Below are 25306 nucleotides of genomic sequence, written 5' to 3' on the forward strand. Positions count from 1 at the left end.
CGTACCAACCATCCCGTTCGTTTCTGACGCGTCGACAAATGATTCAGATTGAGATAATCCCTTTTTTCAAATGCTACATGAAACTATCAGAAAGAACACACAGAAGGGAAAGACAAGACAGCAACGGAAGAAATAGCACGTCACAACGTGAAATTACCTTCTGATAATTTGCCAGGTGGCACCGATTTGTCTGATTTGTTATTCATTTTAACAATCGGTCCATCACCACTGGAAATTTCAATTTTTATGAATTTCTGCCAAAACTTGGGAGAAGCTTAATGAGAAATAAGCACTGAAAACGAAAATCGATAGAGTAACCAGTAAACAGAAAGGGATCATATAAGTATTCAGTCTCAATGGAGCACACTTTCACACAAAGTTGGTGCGCGCGCAACAAAAGAAAAAATAGTGTAGTGAGAGGAAGAGGCGCGTTTTTTTTTGAAATGAAAAAGGAAGAAAGGAGGTAGAAAAAAGAGAACAGAAATGACGCGACGACGGGTTTTCTTTCGCCTTGATTTTCCCATTCTGTATTTCGCTTTCATTTTTTATGACAGATGAACCTCAGAATAGAAAAGAAAAGGTGAAATTGAATCGAATGAAAAATTAAGAGGGACGTCATATGTACTGCGAAAATTGGAAAATATTGATTGTGCGTCAAGTGTCGGCACTAGAAAGACGGACCAGATAACAAATCAAGGGAGTCGAAAAACAAGTGCGTGACAATGGAGAAAAATTGAAAAATGGTATAAAAATATTTCGTTGTGAGATAACAAAAAATTTTGAAAAAAGGAGATTCTCCGCAAGAAAAGTGCAAGGAAGTTCTTTTTTACCGTAGATTCAAAACTATTCCATGTGTGAGTGTAGCATGTGAAAACCAATTATAACGATGTGTCTTGTTTCTCCAGATGAGTAGATGGAATTGGAAATGTTTTTCATCAGAGCAAAAAGAGGAAAGGAAAAGAGGAAGAGATGGGCGTAGGAGCTTGGCGTGAGCCTATTCGTATAGGGGAAGCATTGAAAAATAAAAGGGCGGGAAGAAAGAGAGCACGGCAAAAAGTCAGAAGAGGAAGCATGAACAAAATAATGCTTTTTTCTCTATTTTGAGGGGTTCAACATCACCAGGTCCGATTCGGTGTTGTCATGGTAGTGTCCAAAATGGGGATTAAGAAAAAGATGATGTATCCTACGACGTCTTGGAGAAAAGAGAAGATGCACACTTTCACGATACATATATCTCTTTGACATGCTATATGTGTATCCACATAAATGCTCCGCTCAGGTGAATCGGAAAATATACGACGAAAAAGGAAAAAGGAAGATGTGGAAAGAAGGAGGAAAAAAAAGAAGTACGACGGAAAATGCAAGGATTTGAGTGATGATGATTCGATGCGGATACACAAATCCACATTCCATTTTATGCGGATTTCTTTAAGAAAATGATGATTCAGATCTTACTTAGAATATCAGATAAAAACAAGTTAACTTACTTTGGAATCAGAATAATGGAGCTGACAAGAATAGAAAAATAGGGAGAAAGCTCCCACTCTTTTGGAGGGAAAAAAAGTTCGAATGCTTGCTTTCTGCACTAAAAAAACGTGGCTTCGCTGCGCGCGGTTTTACGATTACATCATCAAAACCTTTACATGTGTTCTTTTCTATCGATGACACGTAATCATTGTCAATAGAAAAGAAAAAGATACGGTGTAGTATTTATACATACCCTTCCTACTCCACAATACCTTATAATTATAATATCTTGTTTTGCATATGAAAAGCTTCAAAATATTCAAAGAAGAGGAAAGACGAAGTGAGGAAAGAAGAGAAAAAAAATATGAATGATATGTATGTAACACACTGAAAACAACTGAATGGCGTAGAAGACGGAACACATATTTTTAGTACACTGGTGTGATTCTCTGTGTGCGTGTATGTATGTATTCGTGAGAAGAAAATGAGAGGTTCTGAAAAGAGCTGGTGAATAGAAAATGGGTTGGTTGGTTGGCTTTAGGCGAGAAATTGGAATAGGAATTGCGATATACGCCTCCTCCTTTCTTCCCGTTTTCTTATTTGCCTCGGGGTGGTTGAGAATGCTTGAAAAATAAAAAAGGAATGAGATGAAGGAATGGTAATGCAAATGTAAATTGGACGAATAAAGAATTGGTTTGTCAGTAAGCTGATGGGCGTGAATGGCAGAATAAAGAGGATAAGGGAAGAGATAGAAATTGGAACAGAAAGCGTATCCCGTATTCGAGACATTGATCGGCTTTCATTAAGACTGACATATGGCTCCATAGTGTCCGTCGGTGTACACGTCTGGTTTCATTTCCCCGTGATTAGTTTTGTCATTTAATGGTTCGGTTTGTCCCATATTTTGCTTCCCCTTCCGCCTCCATCAACTCACCGAAAACGTAATTCATATGCAATGAGCGTGACGCTTATAACGAGCACCTTCTGCTCTCTTCGCATTAGGCTGCAATTATTTTTCTGCCTTGACTCCCTCCATTTGCAATCGTCTTTAATCTAGAAACGCCGAAAATAAGAGGTATCGTGAGCCGGGCAGAGGGGGATTTGCTCGTATTATATAATATTTTTTGTTTAGCGCATATTTGAATGAACATCGGATTTGTCTTGTACTGGGGCGTGGTGAATATATCGGATTGTTGTCAAGGTAACGAGTTGATATAAGCCGACTTGCAGATGTCTCTCTTTCCATTCTTCATTTTGCCTCACTGACTCCTTTCTAATACATTTGCCAAATACGACAAACAATGAACCCCACACCACTGGAAGATGTTGAAGAAGGTGAGTGAAAAAGGGACCTTTCGTGTAGAAAAGAGGGACCAAGGAAGTGATGTTAACGTTTTTCTCATCATATCATGTTTCTGTTTCTGTTTCTGCACTGAGAGGAAAGGGTTTCAAGGGTTTAGGATTTCTACTACGAAATTGTGTTTCATTCTTCGAACTATCCTGTTAGCCTCTTCTTCCGCATTCTTTAGCTTCTACTTACGTGACTATTCGAAATAATTAGTTTGTGGGTAATAGTTTCTGAAATAGAAAAAAGAGTAAAAGATCATTCATTTTAAAATTGGTCTTTAGCTGTTTTATGTTTTATAGGGTCATTAGCTATTCTAAAAGTTAGCTAGCCTCTTTTTTTCCATCTTTCTGTCTTCTATTTCTTTCGTATGTTTGGGACAATGTTCTATGGTCATTCCATTCTTTTTTCCTCGTTTTGTCTCATCTCTTTTTCAGTTTCTCAACTCTAAACTTCCCGTTAGTTAGCTAAATTTAAACTGTAACATTGAGTGTCAGAAACGACTGAAAATTTGTGAATGTGCGTAACAACAAAGACTATTATTGTGCTACTGAGCCAAATTGAAAAAGTGCGTGCCAGCAGGCAATTTCGGAGAAAAGAAGGGTGTGCCTTCCATCAAAACACCTTCGACGACGGTTGGTTTCAAATAGTGAAAATAACAAAGAATAGACGGCTCATAGAAAACTGGAAGACTAGAAATGAACAAAATTAGGGAATCTACTGGAAAAAGCAGTCATTCACAAGTTCCATTTTTAAAGAAGATAGAAAAGCATTTACCTCTTCTTGAAACGTGTTGTCAATTCAAATATCATTTACGGTTGGTGAATGAAGAGCAATTTTTGCTTGACGAAGTAATTGTGACTTACAAAACAAAAATTAGATTCGTTGAGTGACGGAGAAAATTATTCTTCTTCATCTACTTTTTCTTCCGCACGAAGAAGATATCTGGCACCAGCTCTCGATTCGAGGACTCTTGTTGAATATCTCATTAGGGAGAGTGCATCGGAAAAAAGAGAAGATGTCGGGAATATTTTCAGAAAAAAAGAGAAGAAGCTTCGTCATCTTTATCCGAAACGTTGTGAAAGGGATGTTCGTAGAAAAGTAGTATACATGGTTGGATAGCTAAACTGACAGAAACAAATAAATTGAATGTGATGGATTATGGAGTGATTTATATCAGAATTCATCTGTAGAAAGTATGATTACTAATTACAAAAACTAACTTTTTCTATACATACAATTTTCTCCATCTCCTTCAACTTTTCCCAGATTTCAAATTGACGTGTTTTGAATGTCTGCATGATGTGGTTCATTTGTTCCTACTTCCGATTCACCGTGCTCCTAGCAACTTTGTAGCGAACTGAAAACACAAAAACATAGTCACAAGCTTCTGAAGTGGTTTTGCTACTATAGAAACAAGGCCACGTATGCTTTTCACACCTCTCCCCAACACCTCGACATTTCACAAACATTTTTTGTGAGCTCTCCAAAAACTGGCGAGTCTCACTGTTTATCTCCTTGAAATTTTGAGTTTTTAGTTCTTTCCTTCTTTCCAAGAGTGTCTAGAAAGTACAAAAAGAACTCGGATGTGCTTTCTGTCCAGTTCTGAGTAGCTCAAAGTGACAAATAGCAGTACGCTAAGAGAATAAGAATGTTCGTATTTCTTTACTAGAAAAAAACGGGAGGGAAGAACAAAGAAAACTTATTTCCCATGGGAGTAAAAATATGGATACCAGATACCAATCCCAATTTGAGAAGTTCCTCAGTTTTTCTTCTCAGTTTTCATTCGTTTGCTGATTCTTTCAGTCCATTCCCATCCTCAATTCCGCCCTCTGTTTACTATTTATCCACCGAAAATCCGCGGTTGTGGGCAGTTTTCATGCGCCTCCCGTTCTCTATTTCCTCCTTAGAATAAGATATATGTGAGACCTCAATATTAGGCTGAAAACTAAAAACAAAAGGAGAATAAGGACAGCGGGAATAAGGGAAAAGGAGGAGCTGAGATCTAGTATATAACAACACAGGAAGAGGTCCTTAGTGCGCAAAGAAACCGGCTTTTGCACAACACTTGGCCTTGTCTCTCCGCGCGGAGAGAGGAAGAGGAGTCACACGTTTATCTTTAGTTCTGCTCACTTAATCGCAGTATTTGTGTCTGTGCTCCTTCTTTTGAGTAGCTTGTTTTGTTTTGATGAAGAGAACTGCAAATTGGGACAAGCGGGGTTCAATGTATCATCTGCTTAGTGCAAATTTGAGTGTCTCCTTCTAAGAGCAATGTCTTAAGGGTGTGGCTCACAAAAGACAGATTCTGAATTCTAATCCTAATTTATGACACCGCGTGTGCTCTCTCGGTGTGTCTCCTCTGGACCTCCGATTTGTTTTTTTTTCAGTTTTCAGAATTGAAGTTTTTGGAAAATTGAGAATTCGAGAATTGAGAGGATGCTTCATCTCCAGCTGTCATCAATCCTTTCTCTAATTTCCTTATTCGTATTCTTTGAGATGTGAAACGATTGCTATTCTCAAGTAGCAATGAAATGCGCTAGATTAAAGGGAGGAACTCATTCTTCGCGAAGCCGATAAAATAAACAAAAGCGTTGACCTCATTCTCAAGCTTGTTGCCGAGTTCTCATTGGCTCATCTCCGATTTTACACTATTTCTGTCATCGACTCTTTCTCTGATATTTTACCACCACCGCTCGGATCACTCGTAGTTAACATAAGTTTATTGGGAAGCCGCATCTTTTCCATTCGATTCTAGTTTAGCTCCCTGTCGATTTTTTATTTATTCATTTGAGTGCTATGAGGTAGATTGTGGGAAAAAAATGGAGTGGAATCACGTGTAGCTCAAGGAAGACGAAAGTAAGAGCAAAAATATTTGAACATGTAGACGACGTATTTTCATTTTTCATCTGTCGTTCTACCCTTCAAAATACCCATGATTTTTGATGATTGGTATTTCAGACCTTCCAGATTTTTTGAGTTCACTTCTCTCCATGATATCTCAAAGCGCTCATTCTATGGCAAGCCTGCTGAAGCCTCATTAAGCATTGGCTCTTTTTATAGTTGCATATTCTATTCTTATTGCTATCTCTCATCAAAAAAAGAGAAGAAGACAAGAGGGTGGTTGGGACCATAGTTTTGACTGAGTGGCTCACATAAAAGTTGTGCTGCATGTGCAGGTCAAGAAATATGTTTTTCGAACAAAAAGTGGTCACACATGTGCTTTTTCCATTTTCCACATGTTGCCGTTTTCTCATCATTTCTTAGCCCTACTAAATTCGAGTACAATTGGTGTGAGAAAAAGTGTTTGAAGTTTATTTGAGTAAGTTGTTCAAACAAATTAGACATTAAAAATCTCCCGGCGAGCTTCCTTGTTTCTAAGGAAGAGATTTTTGAAAGTCGCGGGATATGGAAGAGATAAAGACTCTTATAAGAATAATGAGTCATTCTCTCAAATATCACTAATTTGAAAATTGGTTCCTCTTTGATTTTAGGACACTTGAACTCAGGTTTAAGTACTTTTGTTTTGATTCTTATACCCTCGTTTCTCACCGAGTCGTAACAACCATTCAATCAACTTCATATTGTTTCTCTCACCCCCCTTCAAAAATTTTACATTCATCTTGTTAGTTAGCGGTACACTTTCATGTTCCCACGTAGTATGTAATGTTCAAGTGCCAACTAATCACATCTTATAACAGCTGCGATAATTCAATTACATGAATCAGAATTTTCTGAGAACGAAACTAAGATTCGAGGGAACTAAACTAAAAAAAAACGGAGGGAGAAACATTAATATTCACGTTTGGTCTCTAGAGACCAAAACTAAGGAAACTAGTTTCAAGTTGACAATGTTTTGGAACATGCTTTAAAAATCGAATAATCATGTCTTGTGACTTCTTCCTATGATATTTTCCCGGAGAAAACAATAGCACCCACGTGTTTCAAAACAAGAAACAATGCATTGAATGCTCCAGCCACTCCACGAACTTCATGGATTTCGTATCTAAACTTCATCTCTCTGTTTATTTTTCTCATTTAAACGGTGCATCATCTTCAAGAATATATCTTCTTCTTTTCATGCGTATCTAGCTCAATCCGCTACTCTCTGCTCTTTTTCTTTTGATTTTTTACTCTCGATGACGGGTCTGCACTAAGAATCGAGACCAGAGAAGATAGTGAATCGAGAGACTTTAACTTCTCTTTGATGTAAACTACTAGAGACTGAGTGAGAAGAGAAACAAAGATGTGATTGTTTTGAGGTGACGAGGCTGAAGGCATGGAGCTCATTGACAAGACAGTAGAGCTGCGAGGCAGTCAAGTGCTCAATATGCACTCCTATCATGCAATCATCTGGCAACGAAGAATCATGGCGTTTGCGACACTTCTTGCATGGGTAAGTCATTTTTATTTATTATGCGTTTTGCGAAGCATCTAGAATCACAAATTTGCATTTTTCATCATTACTCTTTCATGCGATAAACAGCATTTGTGAGAGCGCATGAAGAATTCTTATTCTTCAATAGAAAAAGTCATAGAAGTCGGAAGAAAACACAATTAGATCGCGTGTCTGTTTTAACTAACACAATTCAATTACAGATCGGTGTCGTGTTATTGGTAGCCGCGTTGGCGACAACGCAGTGGGCGACGATTGATTTCCTTAACACCGAATACCAACCAGTTCATGTGGATCTGGGGGTCTGGGGAGAATACCGGACATTGAACAATTTCAAAAAGATCACAGGTTAGACAGAATGGACATTTAGAATATGGGAATGTGTAATAATAGCCGGAAACCCTTTTTATGCGGAACGGTTCATAACAAATAATTATTCCAGTTGAATGGATCCCTCACTTCCCAGCTCCACCAGAGAACATTCTTCGCCTTGCCGATACCAATTTGAAACGTGAGTTTATTTTTAGTGCAAATTGACCAAAAATAGCAGTGTCATGTGTCAAATGCTGAATTTTATAGCAACCTTTTAAAACACATGCATTTATGTTTAGACTTCTACCGATCCCAAGCTTTCCTCGGATGTATCGGAGCAGTGCTGCTTCTGTGCACCAACGTTCTGGCCATTTACACTTTCTATCATCATCGTTACATGTACAAGAGAGCCGTAGCTGCCTTATATCTTCTCGTTGGTGAGTCGGAAGAAACACATGGAATGAATTTTGAAGAGAACAAAAGCCCGCTCTCAAAAACAATAATAATAAGGCTCACGCTTCAGAAAAAAATGTTTTTCCTTCTTCATTCTCTCGTTTTTCTAATTTTCCAAAAAAAAGAAACTACTGCAGTCCAACGATGAGGAATGATGAATATTGTTCATCAACTTCTTGTCAAAATTGAGTTGTCCGTCAACTTTCATGAGCGTCATGTGTTTCTTTTTCATGGGAAGAACTGAAGACAAAATACTCGCATAGCGTCCAACTCGAGATAGACAGAATGATAAAAAAGCTGTAAAAATCGAAAGAGATAAAAAACTGGGACTAGGATATTGTAGGATGAACAGTTGGCAGTGACTTCTGCTCAATTGCACGCAGAGTACTAAAAAGAGGCATAAACTAAGTTCTTGTCAACGAGAGGTTCTTACTTCCGGATAAGTACGAGATGTTTTTTCTTTTCATTTCAGAGAAAGAAAAGAAAACGCATTTCCCATGAGGTTTAGTCGGGGAAAAAGAAAACATGTATGTCAAAAACAAGGAGACATGTTGTTTGAGGAAGCTGAGCTGTCGCAAATCTGAAAACTAGGGACTAATAACTTCAAATTTCCACCAATAATGAAAACGATTGTTGTTATCCAAGACGTAATTGTAATATCAAGAATCCATGCTATCATTCCAGTTATGTGCATTTTCGGAGCTATCGAAATCCTCTCAAGCAGCATCAATGAATGGAACACTGCTGTCGCCCGGGTTCGTGACACAAACACGTCTTTAATCTCAAGATTAATGATTCTATTTTTTAGAACGGAGAATTCGACTATGAAGCTGGAAAGAAGATGGGATACTCCACACGTCTCGCTCAGGGGGCAATTTTCACCAGTTTGGTCGCCTGTCTTGCATTCGCTTTCGGATCACACAAACAAAAGGGAGAGCATGCAGCAACTGCTGAATTGGAGATTGAAGACAGAGAATATCATATCGGACGATAACTTTATAATGATGTTGACAGTAAACCTCTAACATTCCTCTGTTTTCTTTTTTCTAAACACTCTGAACTCAAACAATCACCTTATTTTTCTCTTTGGTTAGTGGTTAACAACAGATTGTATCAAACTATCAATTGTATTGTGTTGACCATGTTTTTCCCTTTTTTTTCTCTTCACCCTCTCTCTCCTTCTCTCTCCTCTACTATTATTGTCAATATTTCAAAACTTATTTGAGCTTTGGGACATGATCCGTCTTATCTTTATTTCTCTCGAGATTTGACCAAAAATGTATGTGAATTTACTTGATGTATTTTTCAAAAATAAAGGCTGTTCTGGTAAAACTTGCGAAGGTTGAAATTCTGCAACAAGGAAATTGAACGACAACCTAATAGAAAAAAACCAGTTTTCAACATATTCAGTTTTCGAAAACAAGAGGTCAGACGCATTCAATCTGCAGACATCGAATGAGAACGGAGTAATTACTCGCCCAGAGGTAACTGCGATCTTCTACCCGCAATGTATAGGTGAGAAAATCAATAGAGATTAATTAATATGTGTGGCAAATATTACGAGAGCATTTTTTGTCTGTTTGTGACCAAAGTTGATCGGTAATGTTCGAAAATAATCATTGAAAAATGAATTTTGTAGCGAAAGGTGTTAGTTTCTATGAAAAGGTGTTTAAATCAACAGAAACAGTTATCTAGAGAAGAGTTCATACGAACAAAACCTTGATTGATTTTTTCTTCCAACTGATAACTTATCTTTCCGCCATTTATGCACGTTTCATTGTTTCTCTTATAAATTTTCTTTCCAGAAAAACCAAACAAACATGGGATTTTGGAATGATGTACGAGATCGGATCAAAAGTTGGAAAATTACAGTGGAACCGTTGATGTTCATATTGGCAGCATGCAACACCGCAGTGTGAGTTTACCAGTATTCTTATTTTCCAAAATTGATATCTATAAGTTTATCTGTTATCTCTCAAAATACCGAAAATTGAAAATAACTGTTGTTGAAAATGGCCCTTAGAAAAAAAATTCATGTTCTGCAAATTTGTTTTAAAATTTTCTGAATTCACTGTTCTAATAAGATCAGTAACAAAATGATGTGATTCTCACAATTATGCGTTTCCATTTCAGCGGAATTGTGTCCCCCGCTCTGAAAGAAGGAAAAATGAAACGATATTATCCAGCTCCGCCAGACATCCATGGAAAAGATCTTGACAAATATTATAATAAAAAAATGGTGATGTGGGACAATTACTATGAATACGTGAACCTGCCAATCGCTTGCATCTTTGGAATTATTTATGGTGAGATCCAAAATTCCTTATTGCCATTTCGTGGAAGTCACACTTTTTTTTGCAGGAGGATATAGTGATCATCGCGGAAGGAAATATCCCATGCTCATTGGAATTCTTAGTGTGTTGGTGTCGAATGCGAGTAAGATCACTATGATTTCTGAACAGAAGAGAGAAAACTGATAAAATATTTCAGTGAATCTTCTGATGTGGGATGAAAACACAGATTGGTCATTAAACTGGACATATCCTACAGCAGTGATCACTGGATTTCTAGGAGATTTTCTACTGACAATGAGTTGTATCAACGCATACATTGCCGATGAATTCCCAGACAAAATAACGGTATTTTTTGGTTATGCAGTTGGGACAGACAGAATAGAGCAAATATTTTAGTTATCTTATCGAATGGTCGTTGTGTCGATTTTATTCAGTTTGGGCTCATTTGTTGCGTCTCGATTTGTCAAAGATTTGGTAAAATGGACTTCGAAGCCCACTGTCATGATTATTGCGGAAGGTTTGTTTTCAATACCTCCACATTTTCGAAAACGTCATTTGCAGGAGGATACTTGTTAACTTTTCTGGTATCTCTGTTGGTTTTAGAACAGAAGAAACCAGTCCCAAAAGATAGTTTGCTGAAAGAAAACGATACCATATCTACAATTGAGAGTGCTGAAAACCAGAGTCTTGCCTCTGCCCCAATACCAATTGTGACGGAGAAACAGTAAGCTGCAAACGCTACTAACTATGTATCCAACCATTCCAGATCTGTAATAGAAATAATCAAAATTTCCTTCGTTTCCCTCTACGATGCCGCCAAGATTTTTGTGCTCCCCAGAGCTGGACACCGTCGACTGTTCCTTTATCTTTGTTTTGCTGCCAACTTCCTGGATCAGTTTGTATGGGGAGAAGAAAAAGGTACAATTTCATCTACAATTGTTGTCTGAGATATAAAAAACAAGAAATTCCTATGAAAAATGTGTCATGTGATTTTGAATATCATAATGATTCTAGCTGAGTTTTATACCCTCCAAGTGAAATCATTTGTAGTCAGCTGAGAGCTCTGCTCCGTAGAAGATTTGTTCGGAAACTGCGTGGGCAAGTTATTTCGATCTCTTTCCGGCCTCTCACATCTTCGCGACATTCTGTCTTCAAACGAAGCTAATTTTCATGTTGTTTGTTTGAAGTTCTGACTGATGGGTAGACTAAAATTGGTCAAGAAACTGCACGTCGATAAAAACTTGTAAAATCAAAAAGCGCAAAAACCAAATATATTTCAGGACTCTTGGGTACATATGTAAGATTACCTCCATTCAAGTGGGATACTAACACTTATGCAGACTACAAATCATGGAGACCCATCGTCCGTTAGTTCCATTCTGTCCCCTGACACTCAAGTGAAGAATTTTATTTTCAGAAATTGTGGGTATGGCTGTTGGAATGTTGTTTTTCAAACGCATTTGTCATTTCCGTGACACCTTCATAATCTCTCTCGCCATTTTGAGCATGGCTGGCTGTGTGCTCATGATTGGATTGGCTCAGGTCAGTCTTTGCCCTTTTCCATCTCGAAATTTCCACCATCTTGATAGAATATGTGAATTAGTTCTACTAATCCGTATTCATGACAAGATTAACGGGCAGAAAAACATGAATATCGGATATGTGGCCGGATGCTTGAAGAAACACCTCTGATTTTATTCGAATCAGTAATCCTTTCAGGCCTCGTGGATGATATTTGCAAGTTTAGCACCTGGAAGTCTTCACGGATTGCTCAACCCAATGTCATATACATTTATGGCATGTATAGTAGAGCCGGATGAGGTACAAAAAAAGGAAATGAGAATAATATCCGGTACTAAGTTGTTTTCAGATTGGAAAGGCATATGCAATAAGTTCGGTTGCACAAAAACTTGCAGGAATAGCACAAAGTTTAGTTCTTCAAAACATTTACATAGCCACTGTAGACTGGTATCAGGCGAGTTAAGCTCTTCAGAGAGCCTTTCTCATTAGTCATTCATTTGCAGGGTTTCGTTTGGCTTCTCATGGCCGCCATCAGCTTTGTCGCCGTCGGCATTTATCTTATTGTGCATGTCATGGCGAAACGGGAGAACGTCGGATCCTAACCTACTCATTATGTGTCTAGTTGAAACGATCATTAGCACAATAAAGAAGAGAAATGTCGAGAGTAAGAGACTTTGACACAATAACATATCGACCTCAGACTGTGCGGCCCTCAGGAAAAAAATGAGGAGTGAGGACAGTGAGAGGGCCCCTCCGAAAGAGTGTAAAATGTCGTAGCAGTGTTTGCGGAGGGCCGAAAATCCGGTATACGCATAGACGCACGCAGGGTGTGACCTGTTTCATCGGTTTTCCAACAGTCCAATGCGTTTTAATACGACTGGTGTGAGTTCAGCTTGTTAAATTTTTTTCGGTTGTGTAGTTTTTGTTCCTTCTCACTTTATTCGATTTGAGAACGCTCTGTATAAATATTAGTTTGTATTGGAGAAAGTTACAAAGAACTTTTCCCCTTCATAATCTAATCCAACGTATCTCTCCCCCCATTCTCTTCAATTCAAATGAACAAGATTAGTATCAGAATAACGAATTGGCATGCATGTACGCTGCAGAGATAAGAACAAAAATAAGTGAACGAGAAGTTGAAATAAGAATTGATATGATACGCGCATAAGGAATTCACTGTTCAAATTCGTACACTGATCACTTAGACTCCATACACACTAACTTATACTATGGTCACTCAAAACCAGATTTCGGGTTATATTCGGTTCAGTCGCCACCATCCATCACAATTTTGACGAAAACCGTATCAGTAGTGTGATGACGCGTGCAATTTCGTGTTATATCAATGTTCTATCTATTGTACTGCGAGCACAGTTTGCCATCCATCGAGCCACCATCGAATGATTCGGAACTTGAGCATTTTCATTTTGTATTTGTATATTTGTACGAGTGTTGCCAGCTGTTCCATCCAACATTTTCCCTTTTGCAATCCTTCTTTTTTTTTTGCTGCTAACTTCCGCGACGTCTCACTTTTGAAGCCATTTTTCACAGAAGAAATGTGTGGTAATCTCTCATATGAATTTCTTTTCGACCCCCTTCCAAACACCCGTCCACCCCCACAAAAACACTTGGTAAGATCATTTTTTGAGACCACCTCTAAAGATCCGTTTCAAGCGCGATTTGGGAATGACGAATAGTTTTGGTTTGGTTTTATTGTCGAAAATCATGCATAAATAGACGGCTACTGCGCGGGTGCTGAATGAAAATGGATAAACTGGTCGTTTGTTGCTGTTGCCATTTTTGGCGATGCGTGACGAAACCTGATCACGTAACCTGATCACGTACAAAAAATACTCTGGACGTTTTGACCTTTGTTCTATTTACTTTTCAGAACATAATTTTTGAGACAAGTGAGGCAAACTTCATGACTTCTAATCTTTATAAAATTAGATTTTTGATCGCTTACTACACTCATATGATAGTAACTATTACAGTTGTGATTGTAGTTGTGCATATGTAAAATTCACGTCAAACTGTTAGAATCAATGAACACAAACAGTATAGAAAAACGGCAGGCTGCCTGGCGCGACGATTCTATCCGAGAGTATTGCCAGAACGCGTCTCTCACTCTTCCCCTCTCGCGCCGCAGGACTGCTCTTGGAGCCCGCCCCCAAATCAAGCGCTCTTGCTTTTCATTTTCACCTCAAGGACTACTTCTGTCCTCATTCCTTCTGCTTCATCTTACCTTATTCTGAAAAATATTCTCTGAATAACTATGCCTAAGCGTAAATTTCGTACTGTGTGCCGACGCGTTATCAACCGTATTGTTATCATCAAAAAATTGCAAGGTAACTTTAGAACCACTTGGGCCGCTCAAATAATGACAGATTCTGGAGGTTCTCACAAACGTCGTCAGAAGCTGAAAGGACGACTCTCCGTGGATCGATGTGCTATTCTGGAGCTTATTGTACAGGTATGCGTCGACAGTAGAGATACCGGAAAACCGGAAACTTTGCTCTTTGTCAGGTGCAAATTTTAATCTAACAAGTGAATTTCTATTTAGAATGCATTCTAGAACAAAAAGCTTCTGAGAATACGTAAACAATTTTTACTGTAGCATTCCAGAAAATGAACTGTATACTGTAGCCGTAGTTTTTCAAACATGTATTTCGTAGTAATTCATGGTATCTCTTGTTTGCTTAAGTTCGAGAGCACCAGAGCAGAAGATGAGAAAATGTGTAGCCTAGCGTAGTTCAGCGTGTTGTGGTCAAACAAAAAAAACTGTGAATCGAAATTTCATCCGATTTTATATGGTTTTATGTGAGTGCGTGCGTGTATGGTGTACGACAACTATGATGTATGCAAATGCAATAACTTGTTTCGATTACAGCTGTGTTCGGACAATGCAACGCATTTCGAAAAACTCGCACAATCGGGCGGTTACAACGAGCGGATGCCAGTTGTTCAGACCGTTCTACAAACTGCAATTGAAACTTTGAAAGGTAAAATTATCCTTTTCTAGCTTTCCTCCTAATTGCATTTTCAGGTAACATCAAGAAACTCCAGGAAGTTGCTCCAAAATATGATTACGACGAGAAAACACCGGGAAATGGCTACAGGTGAGTAATCATATTTGTAAGGGAACAAAACGGCTGTCCAAAAAGTCCCCACTTGCTCTTTACTTTCTTTTGCGCATGTTTTCTGCTTAATTAATCAAATTGATGTGGACACACGGACTAATGAAAAACCAAAGAATAAACCGGAAATGTTGCCTTCTTAGTCTCCTCTCATTTTTTTTGTAACAATACGCGTTCTATTCTGGTTGCAGAGATGAGAAAAAAAACTTTTGCAACGTTCTCTGCTATGCATGACATAGTACACATTTTGAAGATATATGTATATTTCCGTGTTCATTTTTCATCTGCTCACCGACAGTTGGTCATTTTGTGTTATATACTTCCGCTTAACGGGGCAAAACGCCCAAAAAGCGTCTAGTTTGACGTGTATTCAAATTTCTCTTCTCCCAAAATAAGAAAAAAGGAAATATAGAGGATTACCGTCGTCAAGGAAATCGACAATAGAATACATTTTCATTTGCCTAATAGACAACAAAAAACGAAAGAAAAAAGAGGAAACAAAAAAAGAAAGCACATGATATTCAAGAGAAAAAATAAAGATCAATCATTGGTGTTTGAAGTCTCCATTACAATTTATAATGATACATATTCCCACGATTGATAATCATGAATAATCTCACGGTTTTCTTGTTTTTCAGAAGCCTCATATGTATCTGTGACACCACCCTGCTTCACGTTGTATCATTGCAAAAAGCAGTTTACGAGCAGAGGGGATACCTTATCTTCCGGATTTCTCACTTTTGCAAGGAACTCGAAGCATATGCGACAGTCATCGACTACCTGAATAAGTCTATTCCATTGGTAAGTTTCGTCAGTCTACTTGAGACATTCTTCTATTTTCAGTGTCTCGAGAGCGAAAAGAACATGAGAGGGTCACTATTCCCACCACTCGACGGTAACTACGAGACCTATCAAGAAATCCTACGAGTCATGGAGAGACTTGATTCATCGGTCTTCTTTGGTCGTCCAATTGGTTTCCAATTCTCGCCATCTATCAACAAAATCTTCCGCATCATTGGAGTTGTACTCGCCACTTACAGTCTGTCATGGGAAAAGGGACATGGTGCGATTGGTTCACTTATCAATACTGGAAGGTTCTTTTTGAGTCCTGAGCAGAGAGCGGAGCGTATCATAAAAGTGACAAGAGAGGCGGATATCGATTTTTGCAAGGGATTCTGGAACCTTTCAGAGCTCAGTAATGTGAGTATTAGCTTTAAAAACGGTCTCTGAGTTACACGTTATTTTTAGAACATGCCAAAGTTCTTCTGCCCAAATATGGCTCTGAATGAAATTCGAGAGATCCCACTTGACGGTGCCATTCCAATGGAAGGGAAGAGCGGAGAAACGGTTATGGTCCCTGAACCATCAGCCCATACAGGACCACGACCTGTTCAATACAGAATCCTCTCCACAGTTCATAGACAGAATATGTCATCATTCGCGTTGTCGACTACCCATCCGCCATCAAGGTACTTGGTTCTTCATTGTCATGGAGGTGGCTACGTGGCGACATCCAGCAAGTCTCATGAGGTAACCATTACTTTTGAAATTAAGTCTATACGGATAGTATAATTTCAGACATATCTGCGCCAGTGGGCCAAGGCGTTAAATTGTCCGGTGGTGTCTGTCGAGTACTCACTGGCTCCTGAAAACCCGTTTCCAAGACCAACAGAGGAAGTTCTTTTTGCATACTCATGGATTATCAACAACCCAGCGGCAGTTGGTTGGACCGGCGAGAAGATTGTGATGGTTGGTGACTCTGCCGGTGGAAACTTGATCATGTCTGTCAATCTTCGTCTCATCCAGCTGAACATCAAAAGACAACCGGATGGACTTGTTCTCTGCTACACTCCATTTTTGTTCCAGGTATTTGAAAAGTTTCCGAGTCCAAGTCAACTGAAAAAATTACAGTACCTTCCATCGCCATCCAGAATGCTCAGTGTCATGGATCCCCTTCTTCACATGGGAGTTGTTCTTCGTTGCGTAGCAGCATACACTGGAGCCTACGGAGCCCAAATCAATAATAACAAGTTGCGAAAGAATAGAAATAGCATTGGAGGAACTGACATGTACGCTTCTCATCGATCTCTACAAGAATATGTTAACGAGGTTCAGAAGACTAAAGTTGATTTTTCCGTGAGTAACCAACTATTTATTCGATTAAATATTACAACACATGTATGCTTCAGGGAGGATCTCAGTCCATCGTTTCATTGGTTCAAAAAAGTCATGACAACGACGGGTTTGCCAAGACCAAAGGGAATTCTTATTACAAATTGGAGTCAGATGCGAAGACTTCGCTAGAAACTGAAGCAATCGAGAAGACCGAGGTATTGGAGAAGGATGAGTGTGAATGTGAAGATGATGCTCTGGAAACCACAAGTATCGCTAGTGTTCAAGTGGATGCAGACCCATTTCATATCCAACTAAACCATACAATGCATGACGATGACCTCATCAGCTTCCTCAGTCATCATCCTATCACCAAAGAGTAAGTTTTGAGAATTTTTTTCATACAAACAATCCGCCTTATTTTCAGCGCAATGAGTCACACGCCAGATATAAGTGAGGATGAAATCGAGCTCATCGATAGTCCGATTGAGTTGGGTCTTGAGGCGACGTAAGGAACAAAAACAAATAATGGAAATCTAACTAAAACATTTTGTAGTGAGAACTTGGTAATCGAGGAGGAGCATGAGGACACTAAAAGCGGTGATGAAGCATCAACACCTTCTACTGAAAGCATTCCAGAAGTTCACACAACAAAACGACCACGTTTGCTGCAAATGCTCAGTAGTGTCACTTCGAGAGAAAGTCGTGATAACTCTCAAACCGCTCCATCCACTCCATCCCAACAACCGAAGCCTCTCACACATAGTAATTCTATGAACGGATTCAATGTCCCAGTGGTAAGTGATATCGAAAATTCAACCTTGAAAAACAAGAATTCAACATTCTTCATTCAGCACAAACGATCGTTATCGCAAAGTCTGGCGGATACAGCGGCGTCGACTGCTGCCTATGCACTCGATAACTTACAAGATTGGTTCGAGCGACCTCCAAAAGAGAAACAGAAATTGGACAGGACTATCTCAAGAAAAGATGACGGAGATATTCTTGAAGAAGTCATCGAAGAAGAGGAGCAACCATCACACCTGCTTGAGTTAGTCTCAGCTAGCACAGTTCCAAGGGATCCGTTGATTTCACCATTGTACGCGGATAATGAAACTATCAGAGAGCTTCCGCCTTGCTATTTCATGGTATATAGGATAATTCTTTTACATGTATTGAAAGTTGTTTTCTTTCAGGCCTGTCACATGGATCCACTTCTCGATGACACTATTTCATTTGCTGGAAAACTTCGCGACGCCGGGGGAAAAGTCATGTCAGTCGATTTACTGTCATCTGTACCACATGGTTTCCTTAACTTTACTCTCATCTCTCCTGAATGCAAAAAGAGTGGACAAGTATGCATTGGTCGTCTCAAGGAAGCACTCGGAATGAGCGATGAATCTAAATAAGCTTGCAAATTTGTATACTCAATATTTTACTTTCTGTATTTAATGGTTCTCACGGATATGCGACATTCTCTAGTACAATTTTAACTTATGATTAGCAATAAGGGTTTCAACTATTAGCAGTCGGTCACTAGTCTTTAAATCTGTGAAATTAGAAGCGCTTAAAACGGCGCGTGTATGTTACGTGTAAATCTTGGTTTTACTCCCAGTCAGGATAGTTTTGTAAATGATTTCTCTCATTACTCCAACCTCACTATTTAGCCATTTTTATTGTTTCTAATGGGTGTTACTCAATTCATTCTTTTTTTCCCATTTCTACAAGCAATACTCTGATTTGGACTTTGGTTTTAACTATGACTTTATTATGTGTGCATTTTAGCTTGGTGCCTTTTTCAATAAAAACCTGATGTGGTATGATATTGTTGTTTTTTTCCATTCAGAAGTTGTTTTCCAAATGACAATGTTCAATTCAAAAGCTCTAAATAATAGTCTCTAAAGAAAAATAGTCGGTTATAAAAACCTTAAAAGAAAACTGTTCGGTTCATTCATTCTGTTTATTTCCTCGTTGTCTAAACTTCAAGAAGGAACTCAACGTCTCAAACGAAGCAGAATTAATAATTTGCACTTGAACTGCTTACACAAAAAGTTTTCACGTTCGATTGAGCATTATATGAAAAAAAAATGCCAGTCACAATTTATATAAACACGCATATTTTTTCTTATGGAGGGATCACCTCAACTCAGTAAAACTCAGTAAAACTCAGTAAAAACTCAGTAAAACAAAAAATCTCATTTTAAAAGGTCAAAATAATTTATTTTCCATTTTCTATATGAAACGAGAACTATTAGTGTGTTATAATGCAGTAAATAAAAATATTATTTAGATTAATGAGTTAGAAGATTTGTGGCTTGTCCACCATATTCTCGATGAGCACAGCCCACAATCCACCGGTAAGAAGGCCAACCATAAGAGTGCAAACAGAGAGTTGAGCAGCGAATCGGGAGTAGTGGGACGGAACAACACTGAAAATATAGAGATTACTTGAATAAGATAAAAAAGAAAATTTGTAACTTACTTTGGAGTGTATCCCATAGCCAATGCGCTCAGGTAACCGTGAGAGAAAGACATGAGAATTCCAGCAACAACAAAAATGTCGGTGCTGTCGAAAAGAACTGGGTAGGCACGGGTCTCGACACGATAGTTGCAGAAGAAGAAGACCGGGATAAAGAATGCACGAGCGACGATTGCCACGAAGAGGTATCTTGGAGTAGGCTAAAAACAGATAAATCAATCTGAGAACTGAAATCAATTATTTGTACCCAGTGAATCTTAGAGGCGACAATGGATCCGATAGTGGCGAACAAGTTGAAGACAAGGAAACTGGTCAGCAACGTGTAGATTTCGTCGTTTTCAGAGATAATCTTATCCAAGAAGCCGTACTTTCCGCGAGTGATTACGGTCATCATGACCGGAAAAATTGTAAGAGTGACAGCAAAGCAGAACCACACGTTGAACAGTTGTCCAAAGCACTGAAATGAACATAATGTTTTAAAGAAGATCTGAATTCAAATTTCTAACATTTCTGAATGTCATCCAGAGAATCGACGGTGAAGGTTTGTCAGTTTCAGCTTTCTCGCGGACTTGCATTCCCTTCTGATGATAGTAGTGGTAGAAGTCTTGTTTCGTGATGAAGTAAAGAGCAATGGCACAGACGAGAAGGATGCCCAACGAGATACTGAAGTAGACGATTGCGACGAGTCTTGGCATATCGTTCAAAACTGAAAGAGAGCATGTTACACGAGAAATTTCCACGAGAAACGTACAATAGGTGACTCCGATCTTAACGAATGTGATGAGAAGTCCACAGATGTTATTACCAATGAGCAACGCTCCAATGTAGGTATGTGGGAAGTCGGCGAACACTCCATAGACTGAGTTTTCATACAAGCCGTTACTGAAGTTAATCGAGGTGGCGATTCCAAGAGTGATCCAAAAGAACGGTTTCATCCATTCCAATGTCGGTTCGAGAAGAACTACAAGAATCAAAATGACTGAGAGGTTGAAGATGTTAAAGCAAACTGGAACGAAGACACGGTAGATCAGGGGTCCGCTGAAATGAATTATCCCTCAAGAAATATTATTATAGACACTTTACTTACGCAAGGATAAGAAATAGGTTGAACACATTGATGGTGGCGTTTGGAAGTTGCGATGCAATGGTCAACGATCCCATGAACTCCTTGGAATACCATGTCTCCTCGCCGTTCTGCTTGAACCAGTAGTTGACGTAGTACTGAAAATAGTATATTTAATGTATACATTTTTTCATTTTTCTTACCTCTGGAGATATTGTGATGAACATGTTCCACGGAAGAAGGACTCCGAATCCGACAAGAACAACGAGCCAGTAGACGATGTTAAGTTTGTCCTCTGGAGCTTTGTCCTGCTCAACAACGTAGGTGTTTGAATGACTGCTTACAGCCATTTTTCTGAAATTGAAAAAAAAGGAATACGTAGCATTACAGCAAGAAAACTCAAAAAGGACTGCTAGCATAACAACTGGCAAAGGAAGAAAGAAATTGAAGAAAAATGAAAGGTAGAATGAGTCTGGAGTACGAATGAACACTGGCCGTCCTCGGACCACACTGCGTACAATTTTGCGCGGAATACATGGTGGTCAAAACAGTATTCTCGATAGAGCGCACCTCCAAAATTGGTGTCGGGACACCGATCACCATATGACGGGTGTCGGCGATGTGAGTCGGCGGATTGTCCGTGGTGCACAAAAAATGAGCCATGGCTGCACAGATTAGAACAGATTTCGAAGATTGAAGCCCTGTTGATAAAGATTTAAAAAGTATATGCGATTAGTGAGAATGCCATGCATAAAAAACGACTACACAGATGGTGTTTAATTTGGAATTTTTCGAGACTGTGAGCCATACAATTTTAATTCTTTCATGGAGGGCTTCGGACGATTTTCAAATGTTTTCAATTCGAAATTCTTTGTTGAATGGTTTCCGGATTAGAACTGATGTTCTGTGGAAAAAAGTTATTTGCGGATAAAAAACCTTATACAATAGAAATGTTTTTTTCAAAGATTGAGTTATAAAAAAGACTGATGTACTTACAAGGGAAGTCTTTAGAGGCGCGGCTTTCAAACGATCTATAAATTAACACATAGGTATTTTTGACTACGTAGAGTTCATTTCTGAAATCTCAACCTGTTAAAAGTGTCTGCGAGCCGAGTTATAAGCTCTCAAACATCTCATATGGTTATGCTGCTTGGTAGCGTATATGCGGCCGATTTGGAATTCCATGTGAACAGGATCAACCATATTAAAAGTTTGAGAGCTCATAACTTGGCTCGGAGACACATTTCACAAGTTTTGACTTTAGAAATGAACTTTACGCAGTCGAAAGTACCTATGACCAAACTAATAAGTCGTTTGAAAGCCGCGTCTCCAAAAACTTCCCTTGTTAGATGATTTCATTTGAGCCTTTCCATCCCACTGAACGTTTGAAAACGACGCCTCCTACGCTTTCACTATTGATGGCACTATATCTAATGTTTCCCTGCTTTTTGCAGAAAGTTATGTATCTAACAAATGTACCAACAACATTAGATCGTCAAAATAAGATCCAAATGAAATCCCTCAATCGTTTTGTTTCCGTGTGTAATTCATTAAAATCTATCGGATCCACTTGTTCACACGAAGCAAAGGCGAGTTGATAACAGATAGAGATGCAATGACAAATGTGATGTCTTCTCTATGTAATTGGTTGAAGGCTCATTTGTCACCCATCATTTACTTTGTGGTCGGGTGCCGATTCGACATAACTGCTCATTGCGATGTGCTTGTCATCCGGAAAACATTCAAAAACACCATACGCTTTCTTCACATCACCACCTCCTCTTTTCACCGGAACGAACACATTTTTTGCGGTTCGCTTATGAGGTCTCCCGATGACACTGAGTTGTCTGTTTGGACCTACAAATCATTGGATATTGAGTCGCCAACATGTTTTAAATGAGGCAATTGGCAAGTATTTGATTGTACCACAACAGCCGCCTCTCGAAATCGGTTCGATGTAATTTGCCAATACCACAAGAAAACATGACAAGATGGAATGACAGGGTCTTTGATGCTTGATGGATCACACCAACGTACTGATTTCATTTGGATCTTCTTCATTAATTGAAAATCAATCCGTTTTCAAATTCCTCTTTCTTCTAATTTTCGACTCGATATTGTTTTTTCTTCAAATAAAACTTAACCAATTTAAAAATAAAACGGATTTGGAGCAGCTGTTGCTAGAGTTGTTAAAATAAAAAACCCCAACCTTCCCAAAGTCGTTTATTCAAATGTTGAAGCGACGAAAAAAACATCCGGCGGTAGATATTTGAATTTTTATGAGATATCATATCTATCTGAATAATGTGACCCATTCTTCACTTTGATGTGAGCCGAGATTCAGAACGACCGAATGATCATATTGAATTGGGCGAGAAGTTTGAAAATTGCTTTTTATTTAGTTGTAACCTATCACTAAAAAAAATCAAATTGTGAAAAACTGGAACGTTTGATTTATAGGAAACTGTTCTATTATGTATAAAAGCGTCCTTTAAAACACAAAATTCAGATTTCCAAAGGTGTCAAGAGCGCTTTTGAAATTCAACCGATATTAATTTACTTAAAAACGTTTTCACCCCAGACAACTATTAATCAACATTTTCATGATTTCAGAAATTCACTAATGACTTCTACACAAGAAAATTACATCATCATTTCATTATCCGTTTAGTATTAGTATTTTTCGAGAAACAAGATGAATTGCGTAGTAAGTTCTATTGTTGGGATAAGTGTATTTCCTTTTACATCTCATCAACCCGCCTTTTCAATTGAAATCTGGCACATATTATGCACAATAACTAATAATACCACTAATTGAAGTGAATATGTCTCGATTACTCTTGAGAAGTACTTCTAAGCTTTACCGCCTTTTCATTTTATATAAGTGATTCGTTCAGCTGTCCCTCCTTCTTTCACAGCTTGAAACAAAATGATGATGACGAGTCGAGTGTTGAAATGCACATGATTTAATTACCGAGCATGCGGTCGCATCATGGAGCATCGGGTTTCAGGGTCAATTCTGTTTCCAATCATACTCATTTCATGATCCAAAGAGTGAATTTATTGTATTTGGAGACATTTCAAATCGATCATGCGACAATATATTTTGAGTTAAAGGGAGGGGATAAAAAGAGAGCAAATGAAAAAGATATGTGGATTCAATTACAGAGAAACCGGAGTCTACTCACTAGAATGAATGTTTTGAAAACTATTAGAAGTCAAGTGCGGCTTGTTTCAAGCTCGTTATGAATGGAATATAAGGGTAGAGTCATAACTCTGAACCCGTACTAGATATTATTGAAATAGAGTTATCAGTTGTAACCGACATTTTGTGGCATAAGAATTTGATTCAAATTGAAGAGAGTAAGTGGGATTGATCCTCCGTTCATCATTCCAGAGTTTGCTGGTGTCATAATTGGCTGGAGGAGCTGAAAACAAAAGTTACTCTATAATAACTGTGGATCAAAACTCTATACATACCAATGAACTGAAGTTAGGAACCGAAGTTGTAGGAAGAATTGGTTGAATTGGTGTTTCATCGGAAGACGGAGGCGTTTGAGGTGTGTTCGCATCTTGTCCCGGGTTGTGCTTCTTCCATTTGGTACGGCGGTTTTGGAACCAGATTTTTACCTAGAAAAGAGACAATGCCTTATCAAGCCTATCAAATACAGAAAATCAAATATTGTTCTTTCTAGAATAAACTTACTCACCTGAGTTTCCGACAGTTGAAGCTGAATTGCAAGACTGAGACGTTCACATACACTCAAGTATCGAGATGCCTAAAAACAACATTGTAATTTTCTAGAATTCCTATTTTTTTCCCAACTAGAATCTTACCTTAAACTTGTTTTCCAATGCCACCAGTTGCTCATAAGTGAATGCAGTTCTGGCTCGTCGCATCTTCAGTTTCCGACTCGATTTGTCGTCGGTCGGAGACTTTGGATGCGTCGTTTCATCCGAGTTGGATTCCTTTTCCCGTTCGGAAAGCAAATCTTCGACACGAAAGCCACTCATTTCTGTCAAGATAGGAAAGATGAATGAAAGTGCTGCATTAGCAAAAACGAGTGACGAACGACGGGTGAGACCTTGAACTCTAATTTTGGAGAAAGCCTTCTGACGGGCTAACCGACAAAAAGAAATGAAGAGGGAGAAGAATAGCGGAAGGAATGTTTGTTATAAGTTTTCAGAATTAAGAGTAAAAATAACTCTTTTTGAAATGAACCAGTCGAGGTCACTTTTCATTTATTCAGCTGGTGAACGTTTAGGTTAAAAACATGTGATGTTGAAAGTATAAGTTTTTAAAAAGTTATCGAAATGGACAAGAAGATACTTAATGAGATCTAGAAACACTTTGCGACAGTTTTGAGGCAGAATCAATCTTTTCCATTCTTTAATGTCATATTGTAGATATGAAAATTAGTTATCAAAATGGAATTCAAAGTTGACACAACGTTTGAATTATAAGGTGCAAAAAACGAAAGCGGAGATTGATGAGATAAACTCCTAGGATCCTATCGGATCGCTTTTAAAATCAAACTGACAGCAGATGGGTGGAGTCGGTGGGTAGCTTTGATTGGGCGACGAAATGTGCGGCCTGGGCGACTGCCAGGGACCCCATTCTTCGCCTCGTTGCTCATCTCATTTACAATCTTCCAAACAACACTTGCGTAATAATTGCTAACTATATAAAACATGTCACGCCTCCATTTCTCTACTCATCTTCTAACGGG

The 25306-nt window shown here is 38.6% G+C and overlaps 5 protein-coding genes across 5 annotated transcripts; 3 read left to right on the top strand and 2 right to left on the bottom strand.

Moving 5' to 3' along the window:
• Positions 1-7088: 7088 nt before the first annotated feature.
• GCK72_024292 (uncharacterized protein) lies at positions 7089-8964 on the top strand (the record flags this gene model as incomplete). The annotated part of the gene is made up of 6 exons (XM_003117796.2): positions 7089-7205; positions 7409-7553; positions 7648-7716; positions 7817-7954; positions 8655-8725; positions 8779-8964. The coding sequence occupies 6 exons, from the start codon at positions 7089-7091 to the stop codon at positions 8962-8964; spliced, it is 726 nt and encodes a 241-aa protein (XP_003117844.1).
• Positions 8965-9790: 826 nt separating this feature from the next.
• Positions 9791-12387, top strand: GCK72_024293 (uncharacterized protein; the record flags this gene model as incomplete). The annotated part of the gene is made up of 11 exons (XM_053735814.1): positions 9791-9885; positions 10104-10276; positions 10332-10406; positions 10461-10609; positions 10661-10781; positions 10826-10988; positions 11031-11182; positions 11545-11631; positions 11682-11806; positions 11984-12085; positions 12289-12387. 11 exons carry the CDS (start codon positions 9791-9793, stop codon positions 12385-12387), a joined length of 1341 nt encoding a protein of 446 aa, XP_053579380.1.
• A 1778-nt stretch (positions 12388-14165) lies between these two features.
• GCK72_024294 (uncharacterized protein) lies at positions 14166-18443 on the top strand (the record flags this gene model as incomplete). The annotated part of the gene is made up of 13 exons (XM_053735815.1): positions 14166-14258; positions 14676-14787; positions 14832-14904; positions 15561-15723; positions 15766-16122; positions 16171-16452; positions 16501-16788; positions 16834-17058; positions 17112-17413; positions 17462-17542; positions 17591-17831; positions 17889-18182; positions 18231-18443. 13 exons carry the CDS (start codon positions 14166-14168, stop codon positions 18441-18443), a joined length of 2724 nt encoding a protein of 907 aa, XP_053579381.1.
• Positions 18444-19333: 890 nt separating this feature from the next.
• On the bottom strand, positions 19334-20926 carry GCK72_024295 (uncharacterized protein; the record flags this gene model as incomplete). Its single annotated transcript, XM_053735816.1, has 7 exons — positions 19334-19463; positions 19517-19713; positions 19761-19970; positions 20020-20219; positions 20265-20551; positions 20601-20734; positions 20780-20926. The coding sequence occupies 7 exons, from the start codon at positions 20924-20926 to the stop codon at positions 19334-19336; spliced, it is 1305 nt and encodes a 434-aa protein (XP_053579382.1).
• A 2961-nt stretch (positions 20927-23887) lies between these two features.
• GCK72_024296 (uncharacterized protein) lies at positions 23888-24590 on the bottom strand (the record flags this gene model as incomplete). Its single annotated transcript, XM_003118021.1, has 4 exons — positions 23888-24004; positions 24057-24206; positions 24287-24355; positions 24414-24590. 4 exons carry the CDS (start codon positions 24588-24590, stop codon positions 23888-23890), a joined length of 513 nt encoding a protein of 170 aa, XP_003118069.1.
• Positions 24591-25306: the final 716 nt, after the last annotated feature.

This window comes from Caenorhabditis remanei, chromosome X (genome assembly GCF_010183535.1).
Source record: "Caenorhabditis remanei strain PX506 chromosome X, whole genome shotgun sequence".
Lineage (NCBI taxonomy): Eukaryota > Metazoa > Nematoda > Chromadorea > Rhabditida > Rhabditidae > Caenorhabditis > Caenorhabditis remanei.